At 32.0% G+C, this 12,941-nt stretch overlaps 1 protein-coding gene across 1 annotated transcript; it reads right to left on the bottom strand.

Moving 5' to 3' along the window:
- Positions 1-3,666: 3,666 nt before the first annotated feature.
- Positions 3,667-9,267, bottom strand: LOC147078004 (deoxycytidylate deaminase-like). Its single transcript, XM_085940049.1, is given in 5 exon segments — positions 3,667-3,736; positions 4,343-4,556; positions 8,983-9,071; positions 9,154-9,173; positions 9,175-9,267. Coding segments are annotated over 5 exon segments (471 nt in total). The 5' UTR covers positions 9,253-9,267.
- Positions 9,268-12,941: the final 3,674 nt, after the last annotated feature.

Genomic DNA, 12,941 nt, shown 5'->3' with positions numbered 1-12,941 from the left:
ACAAAACTCCCGAACAGCTCTAGCTCTTTTTTTATCTATTTTTCACAAATTTTCAAAATTATGGTATTTTGGGCGTACTTTAGGTACCTGTTTTATATCGTACATATTACGCGGCCAAAAATTATAGTACAAATACTATAATTATAGTACGGTTGGCAACACTGAATTCGCGGCTGCCAAGTTTTGTAAAATCGAATTCGAGACCAAAGTACAGTGACTGCCTTATTTTTAAGGAAAATAACATTTTATTTAGACAACAAAAACTATTTTCCACAGAGACACTATTTTCGGTGTCGTCGGAACTAAAACCCCCGTTCTTATAATATATAATTTTACATAAGTAGGTAGTAGGTATAAAAATATTTTTCAAATAAATGGGTAGGTAACAAGATGTCGGCCAAAAATTTTTAACGTTTATCGTCTAATTTATTTCGTTTTCAGCTTAGAGAATTTGAAATTAAGCTTCATATTTTGCAAATGGGTAACCAAAATCTTCAGTTTTCTATTGTTATTGTCTGGTTTTCAGTTTAGACATGCATTTGAGGTTATTAGTTTCAAAGTCGGTAAATTGCATTTTTATTTGTTTTGAGGTAGGTACCTACCCACCTTTCCATCATACAGACCTACAAACTTATATGAAGAATGAAATGAGAGAACCACTATCGAAAACTACCCAATCACGACTCATAACTGACAAAATATGACACTCAAGTGACGTTTTTCAATATGGCGGCCTATGGTAGTTCGTAGTTCCATTTTTGGCCATTCTCCAGATAAATATAGGTCTGTTTGTATATTCCATAGAGATTTTATCATAGATAATAAACTATACGTAAAGATTTTACATTCACAAAATATCAAATCAAGCTCCGTTTGTTATTTTTTAAATATAATTAAACCGGAGGATGATTGCAAAGTTTTTATATTTATAAACCATCAGCTGCCATTTTTTACAACGTTTTTATTAGTTCGTATTCTTATTCGTCCGGTGGTTGTTTGTCCGGTACAAATCTTGCAATTGATTTTTAACTAACTTCCCGACTAGCTAGACATTTGAAACTCTTAGAATATATCAGAACACGATGCCAATGCATTTTTTTAATACTTTAAGCCATCTTTAAGTAGAATTGAATTAATTTTCAGTTAATTCTGTTTTGTATGAAAAGTTATTTCGGAAGAAATCCGTAACCCAATCCACTATTATTGGTTGCTAGGGGTCTGGGGTCCTAGTAACTAAATTATTAATATATACGTGCGTTACTATGGAAATCAATATGATTGACATTTCAGTATTATTTCTATCAAGTACAATTTTTTTTGATCGTTTTAGCTAGTCAAGTCATGTTTATATGATTCAACAGAGAATTTAAAAACGTTGTATACAAAAAGTTCTTTTCATCTTGTAATTATTACGACTAACTTTGAATAAAAAATTTATTAATTGAAATGACACTAAGGACATTTTTTATTTTGCTAGCCACCTTTTTTATTTTTTTTATGAATGTGCTTTCAAAAAGAAAATAATCTATGTGCTTGACGGTTTTTGCGATTATCTCAAAATGGTGGAATTTGGAGGTAACTGAGTTTGAAATCTCATTTTATGGTAGGTACTTAATTTGAAGTGAAACCCCAAATACCAAGATCGTGCACAATCATTAGAATATTTTTTTGAAATATTTCAGTCATTCAGTAAAATGAGACGAATATACACAACAAATAGACTTCTTTGTCGCACCTCATCTCATAATGTTGAAAGTGCAATATTTTCTATAAGTGGCTTTTGAAATATCAAGATTCGAGATGAAAGTCAACTAATTCGTATCTATGTACATACCTAATCAGTGTTCTAAAATCTGTGCAAGTTTTATCAATATTGCTCAAATAGTTTAACGTTATAACCAGGACTTTTTTTGTAATCTAACGCTAAGTAACGCTAATCTAAACGCTACTATAGAGTATCACACTGCCTTTAACCTTAGTGATATGTAGGGGGCCCATTTCAGGATGTGGGTACCATGGAAATCACTACATACTTTTATTCAAATATACGACATTTGTACAATAGGTAAATTGTTTGGCAAGAAGTGAGTTCCGGCACCTTTTTTTTTAAATAAAAAAGCCCTGGTTATAACTAAACCAACCCAGACCCCAATTTTATTATTGGTATAGATAGATTATTTTCGTACATCCATGGTTGGACTAAAAACTAGGTAGAACCGTAATTTTATCATAATATGATATTAGGTAGGGCTTCCAGATTTTTGAACTAAATATAGCATGTAATAGTTGAAAATGTAGGATAAATGTAGGACCATTTTACAAAAACAAAGACAAAATAGAAGACATATTTTTTTTAATAAGTAGGTAGGTACCTAAAAATAATATATCTACTTAAAATGATCAAAATACTGAAAAAATATATGTTTTTGAAAAAATTCTTATAAAAAATACACTAATACTATGAATACGCAATTAAAAAATATTTTTACTGCATCAGAGAAACCTTAACAAACCAAATATTGAATGTTACAATTAATAATGATATAAAATAATAAGGATTGGTCGGTTAGATACTGATTAAAATTGCCCCTTTTTGCAGTTATTTTAGAATGGCGCGGTTTCCCAGATAACTGTCTTTAGTTTAGCCTTGTTTCTCTATCCAATGGGCACTCTGAACATGTAAACCCAGTCAATACACGTGCATGGCAACCTCAGTCTTGAGTAACTCCTCCCGAGACATTCCCAGTTATAATTGCATTACAAATAAATTGCCATAAATAATTGTCACACAAACTCAATTTCTTACACAAATTCGTATTACCTACTATATCAGAATATAATATTACAAAATATATATTGCCGAATTGAGGCTCTAATAACAAAAACCGATAAGTCCACACAATTATAGTCAAAATCTATCTTAGGAAATTTCGCACAGTATGTAATGGTCTTTATCTTATGTATGTAATGGATGCCACAAAATCATTCTAAAAACGATTTACCCAAACAATTTATTTAAAGTGACATATCTATCTACTTAAATAGATTTTGACATTTACTTTTCATGGATGTAGGAAATAAGGGTTAATCAGCTAATTGATACATATTATTATAGTTTGGAAACAAAATACAACAGAAAAAAGCAACTAGCGATAAAACCAATTAATTATGCCTGACAAGTGACACTAATATTGAATTATACGCTTCATCAGTTTTTGTTATTAGACGCCTCCACTGTCCTATACCTAACATAATATTATAGGATATATTTATATCAGATAGGAAGTTGCATAAAATGCCGTGAAAATATCGATGGTATTATTATGCAGTTATGCATTAGGAATATTGTTTCCTTTGTCATATGCATTCAATTTCTTACACAAATACTTATTACAAAGTCGGAAAACATTATATAAAAATGATTTATCGCTAAAATTAAGTAAAATGTCTAGTTATTAATAGGTATATAATATAAAAATATATATTTTTCTGATAATTATATATTATGTCTTCTTATTTCAACTTTCTGCCTCTTAGTAATAATATATATAATAGATGCCAATGCGATAAGTCGTAACAACAGTGACCAACTTCACACAGGACCGTGGGTCCTGAATAAAGATTAATTTAACTGTTTTCATTATTATGTGATGTCATATCCGGTTATTAGTCCTCAGAATCCCCATCTATTTCACTGAAATCAATCGTTACTTTCAAATTCTTTGGAGTGTATTGCCTGAAAAATAAAACAAAATGAATAATATGTATTGGTTTATAAAAATAACATAGAAATAGCAATGACCAAGTCTGTTAGGTATCTAATGATAACACATTGTCCTAAAAACCCTTCGTCACCGATTAGTATCTGTTGAAATAACACACATTCTTTTTATGAGTAACACTTACTAAAAAGTCTGTTCACTGAAGCAACAATTGGATAGTTATTACGAAGACCAAAAATCTTTGTAACAAACAAAATCTTATTATTGACGATAGAAATAGTGGTAAACGATACGTCAAGTTTCTTTTTACTTGATTAAAAAATACTAAAACGGAGAGCCATTTTTAATATTTCCACAAGCAGTAGTCTCGAGGATTTCAAAAATTGGAGCTGTGTGTTCCGGTCAATTTCGAGCACTGACTATGAAATATTATCATGTTTAAAATTTTAAAAAAATGTTCACCTACAATTAATTAATAATAATATGATACATGTAAAGTTTGAAATGTTTAGTCACGCTCCACCTCGAAGAAAAGTCACAGGTGCCGAAACCCACGCTTTCCCCGATTACCACTGACCCTGCTATCATAGGGGTGATTAATTGTGATTGGTGAGTCTTACCGATATTTCACGTCGGCTGAATTCAACATCCTCTTTGATGCAATTGTCTTTTTTTTGTGAGCATATTTGTCGGACAAGTAGACGACTTCCTTTATTCCTGATTGAATAATAATCTTGGCACAAGAGTTGCAAGGGAACAGTGCCACGTAGATGGTGCAGTTTTTCAAATCAGCAGAATTTTTGTTCAAGATTGCATTCATTTCTGCATGGCAAACTGCAAATAATATACATAACTGCATTACTTATTGGCACATAAATTCCACAGAACAGAGAAGCAAGGTCTCATTGCGGAAGACGTTTTGTTTGATATTATGAAAACTATTATTTATATAATATTGTATATTACTAAAACTTGCACCAACTATACATTATATTACAAGGTTTCTTAAGCTTTCAGCGCATCTATTCTTAACAGTAAGCACTTAGCACGTTTCCGTTATTTTCATCGATCCAAATTAACACTTAAGGCATTCCATACGCAAGGCGGTTATCTACAATAATTGGTAAATTCGTAGTACAGTACACTCTGCTCGATTATCCAACAACTACTATAATCCGCCGTTATTTTTATTAATTAAAAGCACAAAATCAAACTCTATAATTCGCCGGTATTCGATTGTCAAATTCAGTAGTCCGCCGGGTACAAGTATTATACAACGCAGATGAGATGGGCTTATTTTGGAAACTTCTTCTTTGTAAAACGTACATTCATCGCGAAGAAAGTAATGTACCAGGGAGGAAAGTGGGCATACAAACTGAAGCTTTTGGTCATAGGGAAAGCCAGGAATCCTAAGTCATTCAAGAATATCTGCCTCACTGAATGTTTCTGAATCTCACTGAATTGGTTGTGTCAAGTGATTTACTGTTTAATATTTTGTTAATATACCTAGTTTATAAATATGTATAATTTAGTAAATACTTGATTTTGATTATAAATAAAACCGTAATTTGCTAGTACAAATTTATCAAAAAAAAAAACTATTATTACGAAATACCTGTTTCAATTTTTACTATATTTTGTATGTATGCACTATAATCCGCCGCCTTCACTAATTGGACACTTGTCTAGTTTTTGTGGTGGCGGATTACTAAGAGTGTACTGTATGGCGAAAATTTAGGTTGGTTGACATGTCGGTCAAATTCGGGTATGTTCATGGTGGCGGATTTGCCTGAACCCAAAAATTTTGTGTTGAAACGTCAAACATATCAACATAACCTACAACTTTATTAGTCATGTCATTGCGATTGCAACATGTAGTGAAACAAATATTAATATGTTACCACCAAGTACTACTAGCCACTCGATATTTGACAGCTTGCAGGGAACCATAAATTATAGCAGCGGCCATGACATAATTATTTTTCAAAACAGCCAAACAATTATTACTCTCAATATGTAAAATTGACGTACTCTATCTCGCCCTAAAAGTTAAGGCCAACAGGCAAGAGAGGGGCTGTTAAAAGTTAGCACTTTTTGACAGTTTAGTGGGTCTATTCTATACACAAGGCGGCTATCGACGGTAGTTTTGTATATTTATTGTAACAATTAACCACCTAAATACATAAATATGATAAACTACCGTCGATAGCTGCCCTGTGTATAGAGTAGACCCACAGACGGTTAGCTTATTGTAATAATTAATTGCCTGAATACATAAATTGACATATTTATCACATATAGCTCTTTTTGGATGTTAAGTGATATGTTAGAATAGCCTCGCTGGTCCGAGACTTGGATTAGAATAAATGTAAAAGTTTTGCTTCCGGGATTCAAGAGAATATTAATAAAATATACTGTACCTATGTATTTAACAGCATCAAAAATCATATTAATGTGTACCAAAGTTTTTAATAACTTGCGAGAGATCAAGAGATCATCAAATCTAATTAAGATAAGCTGTATCTTAAGTCATCTACAGGCAGTAGTCCGCTAGTATCAGCGGTAAATGGTGCCTGCAGAAGGTGGATACATTGTGGTAGTCCAAAAAAGTCCTGGGACAGCCATATTTACAGTAGGTACTTGAATTTAAATATTGTTTATCTTTAATATTTTACTGAACAAAAAATATTATATTATTTTACCTTTCAATATAAGATATTTTACTACGCTACCTACTGTGATAGTCATAAAAACCAAACAGAGAAATTGAATGGATGTGAATGCAGCGCTTCGTCATTCCGAAACAACGCTGAAGCTACAGTCACAGTCATGGATATCAAATATTATAACACAGAACTACTTCTTTTGGGATTTCGCATTAATTTTTTTAAACCATTTCTCAAAATTCCAGAATTTCTATTATTAAAAATATGGATTTACTGATTGACTTCTGAATTTTTTAACTAGGTACTGTTACACCCCCGAATGGTCCCCATTTGGGGATGTCTCCTCTGGGGGTCTAAAGATGCCTGAACCATTTTCTAGCCGACGCATAGTAATGATTGATTGCGAGAAAGAAAAAAAAAAAAAATACATGGCAACGTTGTTTGTCCGAATGTCAAAAAAAATGCAGTGCCGCGATTGTATACCGCTTTTAACGGAAGAGATCTATACTGCGCTTCTCGTTGTAAGTGAGATTGAAAGCGGCAGTTTTGGCGGGCAGACGCTTCTAGATATCGATACTATAAATACGTGTCAAACTTGTCCTCCGTAAAAATTATTAAAAATTGTATAAAAATGTAGCACCTAAATAAATAGTATTTTTCTAAATAAAAAACTGCCGTTTTCGACAATTCCGAGGTGTTATTGGTTCACTCCCAAGTCCCAATGACAGACGATAACCAGCATACTGAGCGAGAAGAGAAATGCATCTTCTCGATCTCGACTTGACGGGAGTTGACAGTACCTACTAATATTTTTATAATATATGATATTGTAGTGTCTTTTCTATAACCACGTATCTCAAAAAACACAACTTTTCAGGAGAGGCAAAAAACTACTTTATTCCCACAATTTTTAATTCAGAAATAAATTTTCTTCTATGAAATATCTATTTAGTATAGTTACTCATATTTTCAAGAAAAAATGTTGTGTTTCTTCAATCTATCGCACTATACTTTCGACCGATCAGTCATATTGTCGAAGATACGAGAATGCGTTGCAACTCTACTGTGAATCATTCAACAATATTACTGCATTAAACATATATCTCGACTTACGAGAAAGAACTTCAGTATATTCATTGGTCGGAGTTCAGTATTCTGTGTACTTACAAAACAGGTATCTCAAGATACAAGTTTATAATATTTATATAAGTCTTTTATTGTGATACATTTTTTTAGTAACTGCTTAAATCTATTATATTATTAAGTATATTTAAGTAAAAGATACTTGTTAGTGGAATATGTGCGTATTCAAATTCTGAATACCTACATTACATTAAATAACTTAAAACTGACAAAAAAATTAAGATACCTACGAGTTTGTAGAAAATTAACGACGATATGTCTTTTTAATTAATATTTTTTTTATTATTGTTTTACATAAGTAATAAAAGTTAAAAAATAAATAAAATTTAAATAATTTTTTTTTATTTTGAATTTGAAAATTTCACAAATATCTTTTTCATTTATTATTATCTATTCATTCGCCCGAGCAACTCCGGAAAATTTAGATTGTGCTATATAAATATTATTTTTTATTTCTGCGTTAGTGGTCCGTAAAACGTTTCTCCTATTTCAGAGTGCATGACGTGTAAAAACATTGAGAAACACTGCTAGCCGGCAGCTTATTTATGCTTAAGAGCATACTTCAGTGAAACGGCAAATAATTTTCAGCAATAGGTGGGACGTAATTTTGCATGCGTTTCCATTGCCAGTCGGAGAGCGATAGTTGACCTGTTCGCACGTCAATTTGTTTTGTGATGGCGTCGGAGGAATTAATTCTTAAATCGTGTAAAGATGACTAAAAAATGTTACCTATTTACTCGAAAAACAAAACATGTCAATGAATATATTATTATTACTTAAATAACAATAAACATAACATTAAATGGATGCATGTTGAATTTTTATGACAAAATATGTTTTGTTCGTCACGCGTCGTTTGCACAATCTGCGCGTCGCGTAGTCACGATCGTTTTAGACCGTGCCTCAGCTGAAGTATAGCCTTAATACATTCCTAGATATGACATGTGTCATTTTCAAATTAAATTATTTTTGTAGAATATAAAATAATATAATTGGTATATAAGTAGGTACTTAATAAAATATAATAATATAAATAAGTACTTAATTATTTAAATGACTACATTTTAATAAACAATTAAAATATATTTTTCTTAAGAAGGTAGGCTTTAAATAATCGCCCAGTATGGAGTCTTCGCCACTGACTAATATTATTATATCTGGCACAATGATGTAAATAAAAAGAAATTATTTTAATTATAAAATTATGGAAATTTAGTCGGAAAAAAACAATGATTTTATGTTATCGGTACTGATCCAAGATTAAATGTAGACATGTAGATGATATTGACATTATTTTAAATTTTATAAGCCACGCCCTTCAGCGTTGTTACTAGAGAGATCTATGTTCTGAAGATCTGGCATGGCAGACGTGTCATTAGACCAAGAGAAATGAAGTGACAATGAACTTACTGTATGTCGATGCTAAGTAATTATAAACTTGTAATACTAACCATACATACTTTTATTGTCTTCAGAACATTTTGCTTTTTTAGCCCATGAGTATTCATCATCACTGCACCCGAAAGGCAATCCATTGTATCTGAACACACAAATAATAAAAGATTATCTCATTTAGCGGAAACATCAATCAGTCTGAAAATCTATTGTCCATTAAATCTTACCCCACGCTAACAATTTTTTTTTTCTCCATTAACAATGCATGCCCCAACTTGTGAAACGGGATCTTTGCTTCGCTTCCCTGCCAGAAATGCTGCCGCCATAAAGTAATCGTTCCAATCTATAACCCTCTGCCGTTTGTTGCTTGTTGTCGCAGAACTAAAAATAAATATATAAATACAAAATACATACTATGTTGCATCGATTCTAAGACACCCTTGATTATTATTATAAGACTCACCCAGGGAACACAAAATTAATGGGAACTGGCTTATCCTACCAGGTGTGGTAGCAGTTATGAATTAAGGTTGACTTTATTACTTTAGGCCATAAAAGTAAAGGACACAAAGAGCGCCGACTGTCATAAAATATTGAATGTGCGTTATACTTACATGACTAACTTTAAGTAATGCATATTATAAGAGAGTTGGGTCTATAATAACATACTCTTTTTAAAGTACCTACCTACTTCGGTTAAAAGACGTTCATAGTGATGTATATAGTAATTGTTAAAAAATTTTAATAAGAGGAAACGAAGATGTGACCCATGGACACTAAAACACCAATAAGCAAACTCCTCAAATGACAGGTTGTCAACTGCCCAGCTAAATGCGTGGTAAAATCACGACGTTGAGGAGCACCATGGGTTGAAATGGACCTAAATCGGCAAAATTACCTATCCTTCCATCTCGTGGAAAAAATAATTTTACCATCTGAGCTAGGATAGGCTACATAACAAAAAAATTAAGGGGGGACATGCTCGGCGTGGGCCAAAATTGAGTTTTTTTCTATTTTCAAAGCATGATCCTGGACATACCTTAAATGTTGTAGATAATCTATTTATATAATTTTGAAGCCTTATTATCTTTTATATTTATTTTAAACATTTGTATAAAGTATTTTTATTAGATAAAATAGTATTCTTTTAAACCTCTCGCTCTAATGTTTTAGAATATAGTCATATTTCGGTACATAACTGTGCAGTGGTGTTAAGATTTTTTACATTTATTAATTTTTAAACGCATTTATAAAACGATTAGTATAATTTATGACGAGATAATTTTAGTTAAATATTTACGATAAAAAATTATATTGATAATCTCTGTGATCCCAAATTTGACAAGAATTAGGCATTTTATTATCCAAAAAATCGGCAAGATTAAAGATTAAAGACAATATAAAGGATAATAAGGCGTCAAAATTATATAAATAGATTATCTACAACGTTTAAGGTATGTCCAGGATCATGCTTTGAAAATAGAAAAAAACCTCAATTTTGACCCACGCCGAGCACGTCCGCCCTTAACACACTTATTTTTATAAAATATACACATAAAATTAGACACACATGATAATATTTTCACGCTCCGGCTTGTATAATTTTCCATTTCGAGCGCAGAGGAGCACAGAACATACTTGTGACAAGTGAACATTTTGTCTAAGAGGAAACTTATAATATGCTTTCCATGTACAATCTTAAGACAATCATATGGACCTCCACAGAGTGGAGATTGTATTAACAGATTTTTGTATTTACGAGAAATGGATGTTAAGTGTTAACCACTACTCAAGCTATTAGGTCCATAGTCTGGGTCCAAATAAACATTGAAAAAAAAATGCATTCAATGCCCTTGTTTTAATTTATTAAGGCAATAATATTCAATTAACCACAGAGAGCACAATTTGTATTTGTGGCCGTCGTCGGATTCGTGTGTCCGAGTTCTCAAATTAATATCAGTTGTTTTTTCAATGATTCACAGGCCATCAGCAGTTTTGTGTTGCTCATTACGTACCTATATTCTTTTGCATATCATTCACACAGTCAAATTACTTCTTGCAATTAAGCACTTTTTTTCACCTCAGTAACAGTATTAATGTTTATTTATATTAAAAAGTTTTTGTCACCAAAAGCCTGGGATGTTTGTGTAGGTAAGCATTTATTTTAACTGAGTTGGGTTAAATAAAAAGCTATAACGATCGAACAAATGCCTCACTCGTAACGTTTACTTGATAAACTTGTATCTAGCTAGAGAACTAAGTCTTAGTGCCTCGGAAAATAATCAGGACTTGAAATGGACTGGAATGGTAGCGCCGTTCCGGTTCTTGAACTCAGCAGAGTCACTGCTCCGTGATAGACCACAATAACATACAAATAAATATAAGATAAATATTTACTAATAATAATAAACTAATAATAAATACTCATTTAGTGCTAACACCGTGACTAGCGCGTTTGGAGTCGTTGGCCATTAGATATAATTAACGTGTTATTTAAATGTGGTAATTAAAAGGTTAGCAGTGATACTACTGACCGAAGGTACTTGATGGAATTTGTAAATTCTAATGGATTTAAGTTTTGCACTATTCCATTTGAGTCGTTTTTTGCGACCAGGTTTCGTCTTTCGGCATCTTCCGACACTGTGTACACTCACCAAAAGGGAAATAAACACTGACACCGAATACTCTAAACTCTAACTTATATAACAAATCAATACAATAAAGTAGGTAAAAAGTCATCATCTACCTATTCAAATCAAGGGTCACAATAAAAAAATATAACAAACAATTAATTATGAATACCTAGTTCAGGGTTTGTGAACCTTTTTACGTACGCGTGCCAAACTTTCCCAAATATTATTGTTTGACTGTCTAAGGTGCCAAGCAGTTTTTCGAGTAGTTCGAGCAGGAAATAATAGTTATAAGAATTCTATTAAAAAAATGAAAAATCATAAGTAATTGAGATCTTAAGAATTGTTATAATACCTACTTAGTTTGGTTCTTTACGCACAAATTGACGCCGAAATTGCTCGGATCAGATGAGGCATCCTCTCGCTACAGTGGTCTTAAGAATTGTAAAATGACTGTAAATCGATAAAAATCAGAGGTTCGTAACTCGGCTTCCCCCGCCCTTTGGTGAGGTCAGTGCTATAATATTATGTGTGATGGATAAAACCTATGCAATTTAAATCAATATTAAGAAGCTTATTTTTTAAGAGTATCTGCCTGTTATTTTTTATACAATGCGATCAGTCATTTATGCATGTTTTTCGTCGTTTCCGTTTGCGTTTCGATAGATAAATATTATTTGTAAAAATATTATTAAAAACTGAAGAAAATACGCATGTTTAATATTATATAATTTCTACAGGTATATGTACCTATTTGTAAAACTTTTTTGTAAAAAAAAATATTTTTTCTCTTCAACATAAAACATTCGCGTGCCATGCAAAATCATTTCGCGTACCACTAGTAGCACGCGGGCCATAGGTTCGCCATCCCTGACCTAGTTGAAGTGTTTGTAAAAAAACCATTACCTTATCAATAATAAAACACTCGATAAGCATATAAAAACATGGAAATAATAGAAAAACACGCCTCACGCCTCACGCATAATTGCGTTTGCGGCTTTCATCGATCGTATTTATTAAATTTTTCATAAAAATAATAATAATTATTCATTGTCTTAATATAAATTCGTGTACAATACTAGTTATTGTGATTTCTACATAAACAAATAATGTGACTGACGGGTTTTGTTCTTGGGGTTTTCCGACAATATGGAGTATTTATTTACATTACACTCGCAAGTACCGGTATCAAAGAATGCATTATTTCCGAAACAAATCGCATAATATCACTATTTTATACCACAGTACAGAATAATATAATGGAAATTTGAAGGCTACTTGCCCTAGACCAGCGATGGCGAACCTTTTTATGCTTACATGCCAAAACATTCGTAATAATGAGTGACGTGCCAATGAGTAATATTGGTAGTAATTAGGAACGGCAT

Source organism: Rhyacophila brunnea, unplaced genomic scaffold (genome assembly GCF_057557595.1).
Source record: "Rhyacophila brunnea isolate RB1 unplaced genomic scaffold, BYU_Rbru_1.0 scaffold_12, whole genome shotgun sequence".
Taxonomy (NCBI): domain Eukaryota; kingdom Metazoa; phylum Arthropoda; class Insecta; order Trichoptera; family Rhyacophilidae; genus Rhyacophila; species Rhyacophila brunnea.
Note: the sequence above shows the minus strand (reverse complement) of the source record. Positions and strands in the feature narration are given on the sequence as shown.